General features: G+C 37.0%; 1 protein-coding gene and 1 long non-coding RNA gene across 2 annotated transcripts; one reads left to right on the forward strand and one right to left on the reverse strand.

Moving 5' to 3' along the window:
- Positions 1-2,273: 2,273 nt before the first annotated feature.
- LOC139144970 (uncharacterized) lies at positions 2,274-21,669 on the reverse strand. Its single transcript, XM_070715836.1, has 5 exons — positions 21,559-21,669; positions 20,135-20,282; positions 5,471-5,779; positions 5,239-5,301; positions 2,274-4,097 (listed from the first exon to the last, which is right to left on the reverse strand). The coding sequence occupies exons 1-5, from the start codon at positions 21,667-21,669 to the stop codon at positions 4,000-4,002; spliced, it is 729 nt and encodes a 242-aa protein (XP_070571937.1). The 3' UTR covers positions 2,274-3,999.
- LOC139137612 (uncharacterized) lies at positions 11,090-17,368 on the forward strand. The gene is made up of 4 exons (XR_011553418.1): positions 11,090-11,826; positions 13,368-13,506; positions 14,399-14,472; positions 16,894-17,368. It is a non-coding gene; the product is annotated as an uncharacterized lncRNA (long non-coding RNA).
- Positions 21,670-23,106: the final 1,437 nt, after the last annotated feature.

Raw genomic sequence — 23,106 nt, forward strand, 5'->3', positions numbered from 1 at the left:
CCTCGTTTATGATAATCTATATAAACACAATTTTTCCTCCCCACAGACATAAAGAGATCCCCTCTTCCCCCGAACAGCTTCATTGGCCGCCCCTTCACATAACAGGAGAATTGTAAGTACTATACGGTTGGATGTAGTGAGTGGATTAGAAGGACCTTGTCAAAATCTCCCCGAAACTGCTCAACTTTAGCCAAAATCAATTCCCGAAAAATACTCTGAGAGGGTTGTCTTAACTAACATACCAAAATCAGAATGGCGTTCGATGGTCACAAGGAAGCTAATAAAATCAAAACATACAGACAAATAACAAGACACACAATTTAAAGTAATTTGTCATTTTGACGATTTATAGAAAATCGTTAGTTTTTGAAATTCCATGAGTCCGGTCAGAATTTTGAGCGCTTGAGAATATTAGTTACTATTTAGGAATGCTAATCGAAATAATTCATTTATAGTGAACTTGCTAATACTTTTCTCCGATAAAAATGCTGAACGATGTGCAAATACCGATTCAAAAATTGAATTGTGACAAAGAATAAAGGAGGCTAAATAAAAATAGAATTAAATTAGTGTAATTTAGGAAAAAAAATTACACGAACACTATACACTGTAATAATCGATGTGAAACGGCATGAACTGATTACCTTTATACACTAAACGCCTAAAAGTTTAATATCCAAGGCTCTGCTCTTAGGTAATAGGTCGAGCAGGAGTTACAGCGCTGTTTACACAAACTTTGCAAAATACCCCACATAAAGAGACCTTTTGTGAATGTAAGGTTTGGCAATACTTTAAAGAAATAAGTTTTTCGTCGAACTTAATAAACCATAAACTTTTTGAGGATCTATGTTTATTAAACATGCGCCTCTATATAAAGAGAAAGGTAATATTTTCAAACATGAACAAAAATCTAAGTTCCATTTTGTTGAAAACACACAAATATGGCGACACTGGAATCAGTATTAAACAATCAGTAACAGCATTAGTTTAGACTTGGATAAAGTATTGAATGACAGGGAGTTACACATTGGAAATGTGTCCAACCTTCTCTGTTTTGGAAAAAACATGTTGGTTGCTTTGAAAGTACATTGTTCTGGAGCTTTTATTGTACTAAAATCCAAGTAAAAATATATTGCCTCATTTTGCTGTTTGTACATTCTTTTAGCATGCATGGCCTTCATAATCACTACAATAGACTAACGAACTACCATCATTTGGTTGTTGTTGTTGTTGTTGTTGTTGTTGTTGTTGTTGTTGTTGTTGTTGTTTATAGAGAAATATGTTTAACGTTCAGCCATGTATTCAATACTTGCGCTCGGTAGTGATCAGCTTTGGAAGCCCAACTATTCTTTGACTGGTGCTTGAATACATGAACTTGCAACGACATCGATATGAAAGATTGAATATGACACAACAACAACCATATGATTGTCTTCATTTTCAGCAACAAACAATATAACATCAACAAATTACTCAGTTCATGCGGAAGATGCAAAACGCAGCTTGACACATAGTTTTCAGACACTAATAAACAGAAAAACGGTATCAACAGAGGTTGTGTGCATAAAAAGTCATGTATTACATTTTTTAAAATGCGCGCATGCGTCATCGAAACTTTTGCAACGACGATCATGATATGACGTGTGCATGTACAAGCAAGATTACTGTTATTTGCATCTCTACCCTGAAGATCAGTCGTCACAGGTTACAAGAGTTGAAAAATCCAAGAAATCGCAGTGACAGAAATAATATACTCAACAATAAAATCATTAAAATGATATGAATATTTGTTCTTGTATAAAAAGAACATTTTGTCTTTTAAGGTAGAATGCGCCTCGCGGACAGATATTCGGACTCTCAAACTTTTACAATTCTTTCGGATCTACCACTTGTTGTGGATCATTTTCAAGCTGTTGCTTGGTGTAAGAAAACTTTTCACCGGCTTAGTTTTTCGAGATTCGAGAATTTAATTTTTCTCCATAGACTTAAGACAGGGGTGGCGGCCATTTTGAATTTTCAATATCGGTAAATCTTTGGTTATTTTTCCTCTAGTACCAAAATTTGCATGGTGTCCCACGATTTTTAATCTCAATTTGGAAAGACAATAGTTGAAAGATTCCTTAGGGAAAGTTAGAGCAAAAGTTTAATAAGTATTTTACTTCGATGCGCACACGACCTTAAATGCTGTTTTGTACTTTTGCTTAATGTAAAACTGAATGAATAGCTCACTTTACATATAGTTAATGAAAAAATATTTCTGAAACACTACCGGAGAAATTTCTCAAGAGTTTTATTTCTTCAACGTTATCAAGACTCTAGTTTTGAAGCTAGCTGATACAACATTGCCATGAATGTTAAGTAGCATGTAAAAGTTCATAATCAATGATAAGCAATCTATCGTGCATACATGTAACATGTTCATTTTGAATTTGCTCGTATTAAACTCATCAAAAGAATACAAAGTTTATAAATGACAGCATATATATCATTACTGATCATTGCGATATCACGATAGTAATTGCAAACAAAATGTGTCAACTTTGTCGGTACTTTACTAACTACTTCTCGACCAAAACTAACATTTCCATGAAAATGTAAAGCTACATTACCGCTCCGTGAGAAATGTTTAGGAACTTGTATATACATGCCTACTCCATAGGACCTAGAAACCAATACTATATTTCGCTCTGAAAGGGTTTTCATGAAGGCCCAAGTAAGATCATTATGCTAAAATGGAAGGTAACAAACGATGAAATCGTCGTAAATCACGGAGGCGAAAGCAACAACCAACTTCGTGTTACGGATTTTTTTTTATCAACTACACATTTATTGTATGTTCCTTTTCTTATGATATGAAGTTTAAGACTTCTATGGAGAGAACATTTAATGAATAACGTATATTCAGAAGTCATCTCGATGTTCACAGAATTCATTAATGAATGACCGTCGCTTTAAGTTTTGGCATAGTTGAAAACCGGTGAAACGTATAACATAACGGTTATAGTCTGAGAGAGTGGCATTGTCTGTTTACACGGTCGTTCTGTATTTTCTAACCTGCAGCTGCCCATTTGACACCACATCCCAGTTCACTGTGTGTTCTTTTTGTACTTTAATAAAACCCGGATCCCGATCGAATCTAGCATTCACGTACAATGCAAATCAAACGTCATCAGAGGAATTGCAAATTTAAAGAAGCCTATACTTGTGTAAGAATATCCTGTGAATTAATGGCAGATAAATCACGATCACTTCAGAATTTGGCGATCGTATTCTATTCAAAGAGTTTAAGACTCCTATTATTCCATTCGGTTACCGCAATTCTGCGTTTTCCGGATTTGCTTACCGCGACATATGCCGGTTCTCTCACTTTGCCTCCAAAGAGTGTTTCGAGAACATCCCAATTTGATGACAATTTTACAATCCTGTGTTTGTCAGTCTCTGGAAGATCTCGATCGGTCACATAAACACTGCTTTCTTCATCAGTATCTATTCCAATTGGATGACGCAGAAGGTAATGCTCCGTCGAACCATATATTGTCAGTAAATTCAAATCGGAATCAAAAACCTGAATGCGGTGATTGTCATAGTCAGATACCAGAAGTTGATTGTTGCTATTGGCAACTACAGCATAGGGATGGATGAATTGCCCTTGCATTTTGCCATGACCTCCTACCTGGCTGATAAATACGCCGTCAATACTGTATTTTAAAAACCGGTGATGTTTCACGTCGGTTACAAAAACAAAACGTGCCATGAGAGTTATTCCCCTGGGCTCTATATCCTCATTTTGCCCGAATGTTTTGATCATTTCCATGTTTTCTTTGCAGACAACAATCTGACAATTTGATCGATCTGTCATGAAATACTGGTTGTCAGAAGAAACAGCAACATCCCATGGCTCGAATGGTTTTGCAAACCGACGGCCAAATCTAATGGCAGATATGCCTCTCAACTCTTTATCAAGTGTACGAACACAGTTCCCATCTGTGTCGCACACTATTAGTCTGTCACCGTGAAAGTTAATCCTCTCAGTAATCGAAACATTCCTCCGTTATTCGGGCCCTTTAGAGTAACCATTTTCTTTGTAGATTTGACACCTGTAAAAAATTGAAAGACATGTAACCGTTCCTCTCCATTCTAATGTCTGCGTAGACGCTTATCATGTACATTAGTGCAGATACTACCTCCTGGGATTGAAACCCTGGACATGGTTTTAATGGTTTTTTCTTTTTTCCTTTTGGCCAAGCAAAGTGTTTTGTGTCCCGTCATCGCGCGTGTCATTTGAAAACATGCGCGTCACGACTTTTTTGAGTTCTGAAAAAAGAAAACAAATCGTAAAAATGTGAAGAACTAGCAGAAATATAACATCTGTGTATGAATTATTATAGTTGATATATTCAATAAATGTTCTGAAATGTTCCTCGTGTTTGTTACTTTCAGTGGCAGCACACGTTACTTTATGGTGGCCATGTTGGAATTCCCCGAAAAGGGTTGGCATTTTTTTTATTTCCATAAAAAAAATAAAACAAAAGAAAAGTAAAGAGAAATTCGCAGGACCGCATCATTTTTTGAATCCACCTAAGGAAGAGAAACATTTAATTTTTGGCCTGAATTATAATAATTTGGTCATTGAAGTTGAGAATTTAGTAAACTCCATTAATAAAATTTTACAAGAATGTTTATTACTGTTGTTGTAATCCCATCTATATGATAACAGCATGGTTACGCCACAAGAGGATGATTATTAAGTGATATCTACTTGTGATTGGAGGAGTGCCTTAAGTCCATATACATGTCATTCGCACTTTTGTGAAACCAAACCAAGCGCGAATCCCTCTCTTTCGCTCTTACCCTAGACATACAACTCAGGTCTATGGCATCTGTAGGTCGCCTCTCAGAAATGAAATCTATGATTTCATTAAACATACAGTGCATTGCATTTTAGATTTGTACCACAAAGCAGTGTATGAGACAAATATGTTTGATATACAATATACACGATTAGCTTGGATATCACAACACATCGCGAAGTAACCAAACTTTGATTGATTGTGGTAAAACAGCATAAGGCAAGTCTGTCTTGACTAAAAACTCGCCATTCAGCTGATTGCACTTGATATAGAGTGTGTAGCTGTTAGAGGAAATGTTCTCAGCAGGGTAGGAAATTGCATAGAAATCCTAGACTATCAACTCAACCACTGCTTTGGTAATCTGATTTCAAAAAGAGAGTTCTCTTACCGAGCTCGGTTGCCTTAATGGCCCCAAAAGACGTTTGCAGGGGTGCTGGCATGGTACATGTAGCTGTGCAAAGGAAAAAAAAACCAGAAATGTCAATTAGAGTTTTATAGCCTAAAGCGACAACAGATTTAGCTGATAGCTTACCAAAAGATAGTTATTTGATCATCTTCAAGTTCGGGAGCTTAGTACTGTCTTTGCACGTCTAATACTCGAACTTGAAAATAATACTTACGATTAAGTCTACTTGATTGACTTGCTTTGGACTTCAGTTGCCTTTCACATTCACGGACCATTGTGACCAATTTAGGCAGTTTCATATGATCGAACAATTCTACCAACAGCGTAAGGTCGCTCTCTGATATGTGGCCGTGATCTTCAAGTTCTTCAAATAATTTAGCAGGTGTCTTCAATTGTTCTCGCCGACGTTTTTCGATTTTATCACCAACCAAAGTTATAAGAGTTTCGTGTTCTTCAGTACCAAGTTTGTCATTCAGGCCGACATAGAGTACACGAAGTGGGCCAGGCCACTTGCCATGTTTAGCTGTTAAAGGAAAATTTAATATATATATGTATACTATCTGTTACCTCTTTCCCTTTCGACTTTCCGTATGTTCTCACAGGGAACTTAGTAATCTTGTTGTTGTTGTTGTTGTTGTTGTTGTTGTTGTTGTTGTTGATCGTGGTGATGATGATGATGATGACGATAATAAAAAATATTAAAAAACAATGTCTCATTCCTTGCTGTTGTTTGTCGATGTTGTAGATAATTGTAAAGAAAACTGTAATCGTGATCAAAAAACGACGTAGGTCGCCCAACGTCACTCCCGTCCTATTATACAACCAAGGAAGGTGGCTGATGAGCCTTGATCAGGGGCATCTCGATTCCACCCTTGGTTGTATAATAGGACGGGAGTGACGTTGGGCGACCTACGTCGTTTTTTGATCACGATTACAGTTTTCTTTTACAATTATCTACAACATCGACAAACAACAGCAAGGAATGAGACATTGTTTTTTATATTTTTATTATCGTCATCATCATCATCATCACCATCAACAACAACAACAACAACAATAACAACAACAACAACAACAACAACAACAACAACAACAACAACAACAAGATTACTAAGTTCCCTGTGATGTTCTGTGAAGAAAAAGAATTCATATAATTAAAAATTTTGTTGAGTATACTGACATGACGATCTGTTTTAATATATTAAGCGTTTAAATTCCATCAGTCCAACTGAAGTTTACATTGACATTGATGAGCTCGCATCGGGCTGTCGAAGGTGGCGCGGTCGCAAGCTGCTCATCGATGCGCAACGCGGCACAGGACGACCAAGACCAAATATAAACCGGGAATATTCTTTGGCTATCACAGTAAAGTTGCGGTGAAATTTTCAATTCTGAAACATTCAGCGGCACAAATCATGTTGGCAGGTGTTAAATTAATGTCATCTTGAGAACTGACTAGGTTTTCGTTTGGTCAGGCCATTGCAATTTGAGTTTGTGATGAAAATATCTTCCCCTTGTAGTGTTTTGAAGAAATCCATGCACATTGTTATGATTTCCATGTGCCTTTATAACTACCTTTACTACCGCATATAATGCTTCAGCCATCTTTCATAACAGCCTCAGTTTTGATTTCTTGGTCAAAATGATTCAAATCTAAGCTCAAGCCAAACAGGCATCAAGTGACGCAGGAGGTATCAAAACTCAAAGGTTGGCGCTATTGAGAGAATTACTGGTTTGGTACTTGACTTTTTCCGCGATACATATAGTCGCCGTCATTGCAATGCTTGCTGGTGTTTCGTAACTTGTCATAGTCCAAGCTTAAATTCCTTTACTGTGATCAAGATTTGCAAGCGATGAGGTTACAGAGTTACCAAGATAACATTAAAATTTGAAACGAAATTTATTGTTCTTTTATTTTTGAACTGTAAAATTTTAAAATCCCAAATGTACAGTTTTCGTTTTTGATTAAGCGTATATGTATATCATTGTTGGTTAGCACGTGTCATGGTTTGTGTCAAAGGTCACCATCTTTGACGCAAAGTTGGCTTGGTGAAGATACAGATGATATTTTTAGCTCCGCTGTCAGCGACGCGGAGCTTATCAAATAGGTTGATTTTCCGTCGTCGTCCGTCGTCCGTTGTCGTCCGTCGTCGTCGTCGTCCGTCGTCCGTCGTCGTCCGTCAACAATTGCCTTCTCTGATGAAACCGCAAGTCCAATTGCTGTGAAATTTTATATGCAGTTCACTTGAGGTGACCTCACTTCAGTTTGTTCAAAATGTGGTGAAATTTACATATTTGTATTTTGGGGCATTTTTGCTGTTTTTGGTAAAAAAATCTTCTTCTCTGAAATTGCTTGTCCGATTGCTTTGAAATTTGATATGCAGTTTACTTAGGGTGACTTCAGTCAGATTTGTTCAAATTGTGGTGAAATTTGCATATTTGTATTTTTAAGGCAATTTTTGTCATTTTTGGTAAAAAAATCTTTAAAAATCTTCTTCTTCAAAACTACCGGTCAGATAGCTTTGATATTTGGTACATAGGTCCCTAGGGATGATCTATTTCAGATTTATTCAAATTGTGCAGAAATATGCAAATTTGCATTTTTAAGGCAATTTTTGCCATTTTTGGTCAAAAAATGTATTTCTCAAAAAGTACTGGTCTTATAGTTTTGAAATTTGGTATACAGGTTTCTATCGATGAACTTAGTAATATGTATTGAATCTGATGAAATCTGTAATTTTGTATTTTTGGGGCAATTTTGCCATTTTGGTCCAAAAATGTGTATTTCCAAAACTACTCATATGATAGCTTTGAAATTTGGTATACAGGTTCCTACAGATTAACTAAATGATATTTATTGAAATTGTGCAGAAATATGCAAATTTGCATTTTTAAGGCAATTTTTGCCATTTTTGGTCAAAAAATGTATTTCTCAAAAAGTACTGGTCTGATAGTTTTAAAATTTGGTATACAGGTTTCTATCAATGAACTAAGTAATATATTGAATTTCTGATGAAATCTGTAATTTTGTATTTGGGGGGCAATTTTTGCCATTTTTGGTCAAAAAATGTGTATTTCCAAAACTACTCATCTGATAGCTTTGAAATTTGGTGTACAGGTTTCTACAGATGAACTAAATGATAGTTATTGAAATTATGATGAAATCTGCAATTTTGTAATTTTGGGGCAATTTTTGCCATTTTTGGTCAAAACATGTGTTTCTCAAAAAGTACTGGTCTGATAGCTTTGAAATTTGGTATACAGGTTTCTACAGATGAGCTAAGTAATATATATTGAATTTCTGATGAACTAAATGATATTTATTGAAATAATGATGAAATCTGCAATTTTGAATTTTCGGGGCAATTTTTCCCATTTTCGGTCAAAAAATGCGTTTCTCAAAAAGTACTTATCTTGGTATACAGGTTTGTATAGATGAACTAAATTTGATCTTTTGAAATTATGATGAAATCTGCAATTTTTATTTTTGGGGGCAATTGTTGCCATTTTTGGTCTAAAAAATTTATTCTCAAAAATTACTCATCAGATAGCTTTGGTTGACATGTTCTTAGGGATGATCCTATGTGATACATTCAAAGTATGATGAAATCTTCAATTGTGTATTTTTGCAGCTTATTTTAGCCATTTTTTTCTGGCCACTGCATTGAGCTATCAAAGATTTCCACCTTCTTCATCAACATGTGTCAAAAATAGTTATTCTCTACATAAACACAGCGGAGCTATATCGGCCGCTAGGTCGCTTGTCAGTTACTACATTCCCCAGTTCCGTTCAACATTATTGTAGGGTAAGATTTTTTTGTTTATTTTATTATCAAATAGCCTAGGTTTTATTGATCTTCTATATACGCTTTCAATTCTCTACAGGGGGAGTCCAGCCTGAATAAACGTAAAACACGATTAATAGTATTGGAACTAATTTGGAATAATTGGATCTTCACATTTTTCTAACTTCTCAAACGTGTTAGGTGCCCTATAGCTTAATGTTGCAATATTACATATTACTCATAAAAACAAGTGCGTAACTCAAAAAGAAAAGTCGATGAGGTTACATTTGCAGATTAATTCGACATTACTACACCATCCAATTATCCCAAATTAGTTCCAATCGTGTTATGATGGCAGCAGGGTTAAGTGTCATCTCCTAAAGGGCGTTCTTATTGGCTTCAGTGACGAGGAAGAGTAATTAAAAATCCTTTACCAAAAACAATCTACTGTGCACAGTCACTTTCTTAAAAAGGAATTGTAGGAGTCAAAGTATACTTTGGCTGGATTTCAAGGGCTATTTATAACTTCGTAAGATATCTGATACAATTCGCGTAGACTATACTTTTTGAAATATCTTCGTGTCGGTTGGGAGTTTAAGGGTGGAAACATTTTCTTCGAAAAATATCCTGAACGTGAATTGACATCTTGATAAATATATTTAACTATTATTCCAAAATGTTTTTCCTCGTTCGGCGACGTAAAGTACGAGTTATGTAATCACGATGTGCGTATTTTTGTCAAGAGACGGAAAAGGTGCATGGCTGTGCATGTGGTAGGCCCCCTAATGCATAATATTTCCTTGCTTGATGTTGCAAAGTATCACAGATCAATGTTGAGCTACCAGTCGATTGCACCAGAAAATAAAGATTTCAATCTTGGTGATGTTGGGGTTTTGTACTGTCAGTGCGATTTCACACAATGAAAGGTTGTCTTCTTCAACATCGAAAACATTAGTGGCCCTCTGTGAATAGGTGACCAATTCTATCATCAGCTAACACCTCATGTTCGGCAACTGCATTCTGTCTGAAGTTATGATGCACAAAACTCTCGCTTTCACTGCTCCTCATTGTCTAACTAGTGCGGTCTTCTCAGGCACTGATTTTTAGTTTAGAGTAGCCAGGCAAGAACAAGTCCTGGTTTTTTGATTGGTTACTAATTTTCGGCTCTCAATATCCTTATTCTAAATACAGCTATCCGTTCATGCCTTTCAAATAACTGCTCAGAGATAAGATGACCTCTCTATTGACAAAATTTGAGCTATAGTTTTTATTTTTATGGTGTTTATTGAAGTTCAGTTACATGACTTGATAGAACTTGGACTATTGAGTTTCAATTTCCAAATTCATTCACACTGCAAATTCTTCTGGCTTGAAATATACCACTTGGTTTGTATGTGGCTTGCGGGTGAACCAGTTTGAAATATTTCGGTTTGCCTGCAATCCATTAAGATTTTTTGGTTTGCAGTCACGCCACCACAAAGAGTATGAATGGCATGTATTCATACCAATACATGGGTGGCTTATTATCAAGCCCGTCATGGCATAAATTTAAGCCGAATGGCTTCTTTTAAGCCTTTCATAGTCTAATCTCATTGATTTAAATTTGAGCCACTGGCATCGTTAGTTTGCTTATATACCGACAAATTCATTGGCTCATCTTTAACCAACCACAAGTGGCAACTTTGTGAGCATGGTTTAAGTTTAAACCATCCATGCACTTGAAATTAATCGGCCTGTTTTCAAGCCATTGTCACGACAGTCACTGGTTAATATCTAAACCAGAATCGTACATTACGTCACTACATTGATAACAGCGAGGACGGTGCGCATCAATGCCTGCATTCAGTGCGACAGATTGATTAGCTTTAATTTTGTCGTACTGTACAATTTTGGGATGTTTTCAATTGAACATAAGATATGAACTTGCTTCAAGTATGCGGATACATAAATATCAAAACAATAATTTGAAGGAATTAATTGACAATACTGAAATAGTGTTGATCGCAAATGACGTCATTTTTCTTTCATTAACATGCAAAATAAATGTTGGGCCTATAGGTCGGATTGTCTGCATTTCCCGCGAGAACAACGAAAGTAAAAACCACAATAATTTATGGCTCATGACGTGCCAAAAATATGCAAGCCAGATCACCGCTGATGATAATTTAGAGCGTTACGTATACGTGTGTCCACGCGTGACGTGTTTCAATAAAGTCAACGGTCGCGGTCATTACGTAACCTTTGACCCACGGTTCACCCTTTGTAACATTACGCTTTAACATAGTTCAATTTTACACAATGATTCCCCGAGTCAATGTGAACTTCGTTATAGATATTATATCACCGTGACATATGTAAGAATTATTGTACTTGCTGATTGATCGTACTCTTAAAGTGACCGCTGGCTAGTGGAATCCTCACCCCTTAATTCACTTCAAAGGGAGTGGCGTATGAATTCCTCTGTCTGCGCGCCAAGCCACAGCCGGGATGCAGTGCAGCCGAGACAGAACTCTACGCAGTCTACGATCGTCCAACCTTTCCGAAGTCCTTTCCGAACTACGGCAGTCCCCGTCAGTTTACCTCCAAAATTTCCTATATAACAGTCGACAGCAATGGCTTCCATCACCGACGAAATATGACTTTGGAAGAACATGTTATGTACAGCGAAACTACATGTATTTGTGTTCATTCGTTCAACCATGCATCGAGTCACTCGATGGAGCACAGTCCCGCTAGATCTGTGCATGGAGGTAGAAAGAAAGAACCGACGTCTTTGGAATTTGAGGCAAGTAAGCTTTATTCCGTGTTATATTCCGTGTAAGATGTGCAAAGTCATTAATTTAAACCGGGCTTGAATTTGTTCAAACACTTCGATCGCGTTCCGAAAACATTTCTGGGAGCCGCCATTCAACTTCCGGTACAGGCGGGTCAGTGAAACACGGATGCCCTACGCTCAGTCAATGCGGATGTAAAAAAAATTTACATCCATGCATGGTTTATGGAACGCGATCGACATGTTTGAACAAATTCCAAACCCAATAAACGACAAGGTTAGTGTTGTGTAGTGTTTGTCTTCAGTAGTGACAAATCGGTACGACCAAATTCAGCAAATATATGTAGCATTTCACATCAACACGCCTCGTCCAGTGGGATGTGCTTATTTCATGGGTAACTGGTCGTTTCGGCACCAAGTCGTTTCGGCCTAAGTCGTTTCGGCCTCGCAATTTCCGGCCCCAAGTCACTTCGGCACCGCAACCCAAGACGTTTCGGCATCCGTGTTTCGAGTTTTTTTTCAAACTATTTAGTAATTGACTGATCCGTCATATTCGTAAGCGTGACCTTTGCGTTCTGACCAGTACTTTTACGTACATTTTCTGTGACTTTTACCTTGCTGTTTCGTCTCCGCTTTCAAACTTTTGCCGTGTCGGCGGCTATTGATATCGATAAACTTATGTCACAGATTTGAAAATAATACGAAGTTTTTTCCTTACGGTCTCTTACTATGTTCTCACAAAGTGAAGCATGTTATTTGACACTACTTTTTAGTGCTTGGATGTGCAACATTACGCTCAAGCATTAGTTCCCTCAGATAGCCCTGAGCAGTGCCGAAACGTCTTGGGTCGCGGTGGCGAAACGACTTGGGGCCTCAAATCGGGAGGCCGAAACGTCTTGGGCCGAAATGACTTGGTGCTGAAACGTCCAGAAACCATTTCATGTATGTGGTGGAACTCTACACGGCCGTCGGCATTGTAGTGCTACTGGTGAGTGAGGTCGCAAAAACCAAAACTCCCCAACCGCCTCACCGTAGCGCTTCAAATTTTGCAGCTAGTGCATATATTCATATCAATGATGATTGCCAAGGATGTAACAAATGGGCCTGATGTGTGTGTGTCCCTTTTATACGGTGTTTGTATGGCTTTCATTACGGCAAACTGACTTGCCATGGTGTAGATGCAGGTATCCTCATACCATTCTTTCAATAACAAAACTAGACTGTTTCATGAATGATATTTCTTGGTTATGTTGATAATAACCTCGACCTGGCAACTTAGATGATTTAATACAGACAAACATACCTCACAAATTATTTGTCCGAAATGACGTAATGGTTGATTCTGTTATTCAAGGCAACTTTATGTTTCCACAGCTTGATTTTAACTTGGGTCCTTCAACGTCATTGTTTACACAAATCCTGTGAGCCATCTTGTCATTCAAGACAGGTACATACTAAAGTGATTCATTTCCAGCAAATAACTTCACGTACAAATGTTGACCATTGACTTCCACTTACTGGTAATAGATACTTATTTGTTTCTTTTTCAACAGATGGTCTAGGGCATGATATACTTGATAGGAAAATGCCTTCAGCTCCACAAATTAACAATGGATTCTCTGAGCACAATGTGGAAACAGAATGAAGACTCTGCCCTCAGATATTATGGAACTCAGAAAGTGAATATAAAAGGTGATCAAATATCGTTGTGTGCAGCGATAATAATCATGTTAGGCGTGAATGTTCCTCATATTTCCACATATTACTCTAACAATGTGGGTTTTGTTCAAATTTCAGCTGTTATTACATATCTGTGACATATCTTTGTCGTAGTCACACAACATACATGATAAGCATTACACTTATTATTGTAATTTAAGGTTGTTCACAAAATTCTGGGATTTATGTCCGAGTACATAGTGCAGCGGAGGTATTGTCCTCGATGCTACGCCTCTCGGACAATGCTAAAGCATACGATGTACAAGGACATAAATCTCGGTATTTTGTGAATAGCATTATTATTATACACCTTTTTTGGTCCAATTTTTCCGCAAAAAAGTCAAAGTGTTTTTGGGATGCCCGTCACATACTTCACCAGGCGATTGCAAGCAAACTGAGAACACATTCAGCGTGTCAACTAAACTCAAACCTGCGCAGCACAGTGTACATGATAGAAATTGTAGGTCGGCAGCATAATTTAACTCTAATTCATAGGGTTTTGATTCACCACTAGTAACCTTGTGAAGTACTGAATGTTTAGAAGTATACTTTTTGTTAAAAATTTAAAATCATCTCTCCTTTTTCCCTGCACTGACGTAAAGGTTTTTTGAGGGCAAATGTCAAATAGTGTCCAATGACACCAAATGTTATTGTACTGCGCCACAAAGTTATTTGACTCTGCATCCTCTGATACTGAAACTTACTGTACAACGAAACTCAATAGGTTACAGAAGCAGGTGTATAATAATCAATCACATGAGGGGAGGCACTTGCATGCACCTAGTTTATGATATTGAATCTTAGTCTGATGTATAGAAGTAGAATAGAATTGACATAATTTACCATTTTCCTGATTGTTAAACAGGCATCAAACTTCTCTGTTCTCAAGAGTGTCTTTTGTGGAAAAACTGCAGTTGGACAAATGGTTATGGTTTTGACGTAAGTATTGCTTGTTGAAAAAATTTGTTACCATAATTCTGTGCAAATTAGTGAAGGCACATTGGCTGTAAATTTTAGCAATTTTGAATCTTTATTGTTGTGTGTACAAACTGCAGTTTTGATAGCTATATAACAGTCTCATGAATACCAATATTCTGCTTGACAGTGTACTGTGTACATGTTTAACAACCATTGTTGTTGTTGACAAATGAGTTCTATATAGCCTTTGCGCCTGTCGCCAGGGGGGATGGAACTATGGGAAAATACTAAACGGAAGTGTGGTAAAACATATGACGACTTCTATACACAAGAACGGTGCAATTTTCGAGCGGAAAAAGTGAGTGAAATATGAAATGCATATTTATGCTACAACAAGAAAACACCTAATGGTGCATGGGACTAGCTCTGGTAAGTGTCCATGTGCATTGTTTAGCTCCGTATTATTTTATAACTGTAGATATCGGCGATTTTCAGCCTGCGATGCGGCCAAGTTGTAGACTCGATACGAGAGTGGGTGACGCAAACTGTGTCACATGGCCCTGCTGACAGTAGCGCCGGTATGATGACTGCGCTTCCCGAACCTAAGGGACCCGTAGTAGCTCAGCGGAAACAAATTTACGTGAATGTTCAATTTTTTTCAAATATTTCAAAAATAAAAACACAGCAATGAAAACATAAGTCAACAAAGTATGAATTCGTTAAAATTTTGAATTTTTACCCATAATTCTGAAGATTTTGACATACTGGCCATGTTACGCCGTCATACATTGTACATAGTGAAATGAAAGTCTACAACTCGCCCGCTTCGCGTGCCAAAAATCACCGATATCTACAGTTATAAAATATTACCTTGCTAAACAATGCACACAAACACTTACCTAAGCTAGTCCAATGCACCACTAGGTGTTTTCTTGTTGTAGCATAAATATTCACTTCGTATTTCACTTTTTTTCACTCGAAAATTGCACCTTTCCATGTTAAAGTATAGGTCGTATGTTTTACCGCACGTCCGGTTAGTATTTTCCCATAGTTCCATGTCCCCTCAGGACAGGCACAAAGGGTGTATTCCAGACTGAAATTTGATTTTCAACAGTAACAATGCTAAATATGCACATATGAACTGGTTGATAATGTATGTTTGACACTCATCATGCCTTAAGAAGTAGAACAAGAAACTGCAGTTTTTTTGCACAAAATAAAATATCTTGGAAATTGCTAAAAGTTACAGCTGATTGAGCTTTCAACATGCTGGATTTGATTACTGTCAGATTCAGTGCATGGACATTGTGTAACATAGACTGAAAGATTCAGTCGCGTGCGGGCGCTCCGGCGCACTGCGACCTACGACCCTTTACCACAAAGGGTCGTAGGTCGCAGTGCGCCGGAGCGCCCGCACGCGACTGAATCTTTCAGTCTATGTGTAACACTACACTTGAATATTCATACAACCCTGTTACCTTCAGAGGGCTGGTTCAGGGATGTACACACAGCTGTACCAGCCCTGAGAAGCAACAGAGACTACCAGCTAGTAAAATATCCCCAGTATAGCATAGTCAGAAAAATAACTAGCACAGCTGCATTTACATCCATGTACCTAGTGTGTGAACAGTCCAGTACAATTGTTCTGCTTATCAACTGCAGTTTCCCATTCAAGTCATTGAAGCATGATGAAATCCCCAATGTTTAGCTACTCAATACAGTATGTACATGTAGCATTGTTATTGTTGAAAATTTCATTTAGGGCCGTACAAGACTTCATTAGTCAATTATCAAAATGATCAAATATACAGGCTATAAAACTTGGCATTTTAGTATGCTGTGGAAAATAGACCAAGAAATTGTAGTTGATAAACAGTACTGAAATACTGAAGAAGTAGACAAAAGTTACAGTTAATGGAGCCTCATTTACTTATTTCAAACTACATACATGTGAAGTATATCATCAATGATGAGGGTTGCATAGCCAGAGTGATAAAATGCTTTCTCAAAGGTCTACTAACTTCTTTGCAAGTCTCAAAAGGACATTGCACTGTGACTCTGATATATCTTGTCTTGTAATAATCATTTTGATATTCTTGAATTGAAATTCATTATCGTGAAATTCACTCCGTAGTTTCACACACTTTTTGCCAGTGCACTGTTGCAGCAAGCCTATGACATTGACAGTAACTTGTAAGAGCTATCTTTGTCATACTGAGAGACTTGCCCTGAGCAGTCATGTCAGATTATTGATGCACCAAGAAAGACTTGAAAATTGTGTTCCTGCAGTCAAAACATGACTGTTATATACTTGTACAAATTCCCTAAACATACCAGTTTCTAGGCCTTGCCCTCATTGTACAAGTAGCTGGGCACTGAGTGTTTTACCAGGAGCTCATCTTGGACCGCAGAGTTTGAATGTTTGCATCTTTTATATTGCAGGATGCTGGAAACTCACATTCTGTGGACAAGATGCAAGCAGCAGCCCTGTTTAGGTGTGCTCGTCTATAAAGGAGGAAACAGTTTGTGTTGTTTCTTGAAGGTGTTATATTCTGCAGCATGGAAAGAGAGAATGTTGTGCTAGGTTTGCTTAGTTATGTAGGGTTTCAAACTTTGATTACATCAGATGTGTGAAAGGAACATTTCAATTTGTAGAGTACTTCTGGCTTGACAAAGCTGGGATGAGAAGTAAATGGGCTGACAATTATGAGTGGTCTGCAGTGTACAGGGGATTTCCAGTGAAACAGCTAGCAATTTTGCATCAGATGCATTAAATTATGTTATCAGTATGATTTTACAAGTAGCATTCATAAGAATGTCATTTTTAGTATTCCCTTGTAAGTATTAGATTCAATTATGTTGCAACAAAGACTGTTTCATTTCTTGTAAATTGCAATAAATGTTAGTCTGAAATTCATTTTGATGATTGTTGTTGTTTTTTAATGTAGCTTGCAGGATTTCTAACTATTTCAGCTGTTGTTTGTGTTTCAGATATTTACAGTCCTGCTTAAGTAGCTCCATCACATAGAGGACCCAATAGGCCATTCCATGGGATGATAATCCTCCTCTGTGTCTACAAAATTTGAAGACATCCAATTTACCCTTTCACCCCCAGTTCCCTGTTTACAGGTCCAACTTTACCATAGAAAACAATGGGTTTGGGACAAACCATGGTGGTGAAAGGGTTAATTTGAAGGATGGTCAGAAATAATTATCCCTCCCCCCCCTCCCCTCCCCCCGGAAATATGGCTAATATTGAACTGGTTTGTCAGCAAGCCCTACAAAAAGCCATAGATTGGCATGCCTGCAAGCCAGCTTGTAATGGCTTGTTGGTAAACCAGAGGAATCCTTACAGTGGTTTGCCTTTAAACCAGAATTAGTCAGAAATTGGTTTGTTTGTAAGCCACATTGCAGTAATATTGGCTTATCTTCAAACCAGATGGAACCAGAATTGGCTTACTATTGATCCATGGAAGTGTGGTATTGGTTTAAAAATAAGCTACTGTTCAGCATTATCTGGTATATGGGCAAGCCACAGTATCTTAAACATGGCTTGCTAGCAAGCCTAGTTCATATAATAGTGGATTGCCTGTAAACCATTCTTTAGTACTAACTGGCTTACTGGCAAGCTGAAGTGATCTGTACTTGGCATGTATATATGCCGTATCAAAACCCAAACTGACATGCACAGAAACCAGACTTGGCATGCCAGAAAGCCAAATATAAGCCAAAATTCACAACTCGAAACAATCCGTTTACTGACAAACAAGCCGGTTTATTTTTGGCTTGAATTTAGCTGGCCGGCAAACCAGAAAAATTTGCAGTGCATTTACTTCACCATACAGTTGTATCACATCTCAGTTTTGAATAGCCTTCTGGTGGGTTTTCTTCGAATATACATTTCATTTTTTTAGTATGAGCATTCAACTTGTTTTTCCTGACAACAGTGTAATACTCAGTTTTTGTGCTGAGGGTACAAATATTTCTAAAGATGTAAACTCGAAATTATCTTTTTTACATCGTCGGTAGGCATAGATTTATCTCTTGCCAAGAAGAAGTGGAAAATTAACAATATATGACAGTTTTGGTCTCTTAAAATAAGTTGCAAAACTTCAGGCCTTTTTGCAAGTCGATGTAGTGTCCGACGGTCCCCATAACATGAATAAGGCTTCCCAAAACATTTCATTATGTTGACAGTCGTATAATAAATGAGACAATGTTTCATCTTATCTTTTTCAGAATCGTCAACTGTAGGAAAGTCCATTTTACTAAGTGTCAGAATATTACGCAAAATTATAAGCTGAAATTCCTTGTTTTGAGTCAATGGTGATATGGAAGTAAATAAAACTGTTTCCAATATGATATATCAACATTCAATTCGCGTTCAAAAGACACCTCTGATCTGGGTTCAATAAAGACACTATCAAATTAGTTTCTGAGTTGACATTCTTGTTGTGCTGAATCGGTCGGACACACGTACTTTTCCTAAGTATATAAAGAAATGTTCACATTTCATTGATACCAAATTTTGACCAGCTGCCTCACTTAACTTTTAAATTTATTACCAATAGTATAGTATTATGTAACTTTACTCAAAGTTATTCCCTTTTCAAAGAATAGCCGCCATTGTTGTTCAAACGAAAAGAAACACACAGCACACATTGTTGTGACCCAAGGATAGTCAACACTTTCAGTTTCGATACACGACCCGCTCTAATTCACAGGCATTTGCACACGATTACACGTTCCCTTAGCTTTTGTTGCTTGACAAATGAAAAGTACAAAATCGCCGAAAGCAATATTAGAATAGAGAGTCATCGGTATACTTGATTCAACACGTGTTACAAATTTGTGTCAATACATTACTATATATACTAGTAGTTTAAGGTGCCTGATACTTACCGTCGGCTAAACGCAGACGTAGGCTAATCTATTCCCCTGAGTCCGAACATTCCGTTAATATTGTTTGTTGCTCGTTTGTTTGTTTGTCAGTTTTTGTTTTCATGATCATTTTTCGCATGATTAGCTTTACAGCAGGTAGTTTGTTAGGAATTAGACACAGAAACGTTTGAGTAATGGTCACCGAAGGTCACCGTATTTAGTTTGGTGTACTGTTTAATGCCAAAAGACAAATGGTTCTTGAAATAGAAACATCGGTAATAAAATTATGTCATTAAAGTTCTGATCTCAGCACTGATCTTCAGCTAATCACGGTCGCTCTATCACCGTGTGCGAGAGGGACCCTGAACTAGTGAAGAAATTTTTCGATACTTGTGTTGGAAATCAATTCTAAGGTCTTGCATTTGTGAAATTCTGAACTTTCACTTTTCCTATCCATTAACAACAGCGAATCGCGGCCATCTGTTTGCTTAAAAATCGGCACAATCAAGACACTATCACTACTAGTCTCAACCATTTGCGTTGTTACGTGTAATTTTTATCCTTGATTATGAAACAGAATTCTTTCACATTCTAATACATAGTATGAGCAAATGTTTTTTAAATTGATGTCATTGAGAACTGAAGTAATATCAGACACACATATTGCATATACCTGTGTTGACCTGCTGTGTTGGTCACCACGATGAACACAACCGAGATTCTCTTGTATCTCATTCACAAAGGGATTCAGATATTAGTTTGCTGAAGGCATTATAAAAAGCCATCAAGGCAGTCCACATACCTGAGGTAATTAAGACGTCAGCTGGCAGCAGCAGGTGTGGGCAAAGCCTCGTTTTGGTTTCACCCGTCGTGACCCAAGTGTTTCTGTCACAGCTGGGGACCGTGCAAACTATTATGGGATGTTCCTTCAGACGCTTTGGCGTGGGTGTCTATATTACCGTGAAAGAGATTGATTATTTACGTTGGGGAGTGTTCAGAATTTACTTCCGGGGGGGGGGGGGGGAGGGGGGGGGGGCTGGAGGATTTTCTATTTTCCTGGTGATTTTTTCCATGGCCTCCCCTGTTAATTATGGAGAAATACTATTGTCCCCCTCATATTTCCTGTTTTTTCCATGCCCCTAAATATATACATGCATGCTTACATACAAAGACATGTATACAGTCTGACAAGTTTATCACACTTTGCAGGATCAATACAGTAGTCATTTACTTAATGAATGATATAACAAAACATTTCAGAGTTACAATTAAGTGGCCATAAAAAGCTCGTTTGCCCTGTATATCATGAAATGAGAAAGACATTTTTACCGTTCTTTTATTGTGATTTACCGACAATAGCAAAATTTACATTACACCTTCGTTCACAAAATCATTACACTCTGTTAAATCTGTCATAATTCCTGTTTTATAGCTTTAAAAAGAGAGAGAATTTGTTACAAAATATGCGATGAATGTCCCTTTTGTGTATTTGAGATGAACTGTAAATAGTCTGCAAGTTTCCCAAATGGTGTAAGTTATCACTGTTTATTTTCATGAATTGTATAAAGGCCAGTGGCCTATAATACCATATATATATATATATATATATATATATATATATATATATATATATATATATATATATATATATATATATATATATATATATATATATATATATATATATATATATATATATTAAAGCCCAAACATGGGACATGGGACTATGTGCCCGAGGGTAGGTGACCATTTGCCCGACGTAAGGAGGGCAAATGATCTCCTGCCCCGAGGGTACATAGTCCCTTATTTGGGCTATAATGTGTTTATTACATGTCTCTCTTACACAGTTTTCTCTCAAAATATTTAGATTTATTGGCAAATGATAATCAAATGCTTTATTTCCATCTTAGATGAAAATGCGTTAAAAATAGAACGATTTTTATCATCGAATGGCGCATTGATATATTTAAACTACTGTTATGCGGTTTATCATTTTTTTCTGCAAAATTTTCCTGAACTCGGATTTCCTATGCAAAACATGAAATTTCAACATTTTTACATCAAAACGTTGTCAAGTTGAAAATAGTTCCGGTTCACTTTCAGTCCAGTGATGACTATGCGGCCCGCGACGTCATCGACGAGTTACCATTGAATCCTATGGAGCGCGCGACGTTCGATATACGAGGCATGTAAATAATAATCTTGGTGCCGTACGTTGTGACTTACTGAAACAACCGTATCTGCTATAGCCCTCACAACTCTATCATTCAGTTCTTGAAGTGAGCGACGATCAAAGCCATGCCTTTCACAGTATCTGTGTATACTCCTTTCTGACATGTTGTCATGTTGCACCTTGACAATTGCTTGTGTCAACGTATGTTGCTATTTCATCTATTTGATAGCTGGTTTTATATTTCAGATAATGACGACTCTTGAAATGATAATAACGCAAAACATATATGGATCGATAGACGTTTACCTTTGAAGATATATGACTAAAAGAATGTGATTAAAGCAGTTCAGAACAAGTAACGATTTCATACTTACATATACGCAGAAATTTATAGAACTTTTGAACATAAAGAAGACTGCGTAGCTGCATATACTCATGACAAAACAAGTATCAAAAACCATGCGATTCAATGAATTTAAATCTTATCATGTGAGTGTAAGTTGTATGTCATATTATCAAATGAAATTTGTAAAATTTAGGATTCGGCTGCAGTAGGAAAACATACTGAATTGCAAAACATTGCCAGGTGTTTCGAAGAAAAGAGAAAAATATCGATAAAAAGTTTTTAAGGTCTGATTTCGCAAAAGGTTTTTGTAATAGCTTCAGCATTGATGATATATATATAATATATATATATATATATATATATATATATATATATATATGTGAGTATATATGAGTGTATGTGTGTATTTTTTGCGTATATATATAAATGTATTTCTTGCATATAAGACGTTTCGCTCTATAGCTAGAGCTTCTTCAGGTATATCTAAAGAGAAAAATGAAATGGACACATCTCAGTATGGTTGTAAATTGCGTTATAACCGTGTAATTTGATCGATTTAGCGTACACAGAAGTTCCGGTGAATGTTTTTGATTTATATATATACAGTTTTGAGTCAAAGTCTAGAATAAATAGACTTAAGCTTATCTTATGCGTTTATCGGAAAATAATAGTTTACAACACAGCATGTGCCTATTGACATTATTTTTCACATAATCATAAAATCGGTTACATCGCTTTTCTGGTTAAAGTCTTTTACAAACAATTTAGTACAAAGACTCTCAGTGAAAACGACAAAGCTCAATAGGCTTATCTAACTACTTTTTATAGTTTTTCGATGCCCTGTTCTTTTGCAGAGAAGTCGCAATGATAAAAAGCATCTCTTGAATGACAAATATAAGAAAATAAAACCGTGTGCCGTGTGGTTTGTCTTAGTATGATACTTTTAAGTAAAGATGAACTTGTGAGTAATATTGCCTACCAAACAAATATGTACACACTTTAAAACATTCGAATGACAGAAGTAACTCTAATATCATTAATTGTCAGACTATGAATTGGATTTCATGCATAATACAGATAAAAGTTTCTAAGGTCTAAGAAGAAGTTGACATAAAAAGGAAGACAATTACTCGGTCAACCTCATTCATTACACATTCTCCCACGAAGTAGTGTTTTGAATTGACACCCTAAACATCGGCACTTAAGGTAAATAAACCCCAGGAGTACGAGAATGGTACAGAGTTTGTCCTCCAGC

Source organism: Ptychodera flava, chromosome 1 (genome assembly GCF_041260155.1).
Source record: "Ptychodera flava strain L36383 chromosome 1, AS_Pfla_20210202, whole genome shotgun sequence".
NCBI classification, from domain to species: domain Eukaryota; kingdom Metazoa; phylum Hemichordata; class Enteropneusta; family Ptychoderidae; genus Ptychodera; species Ptychodera flava.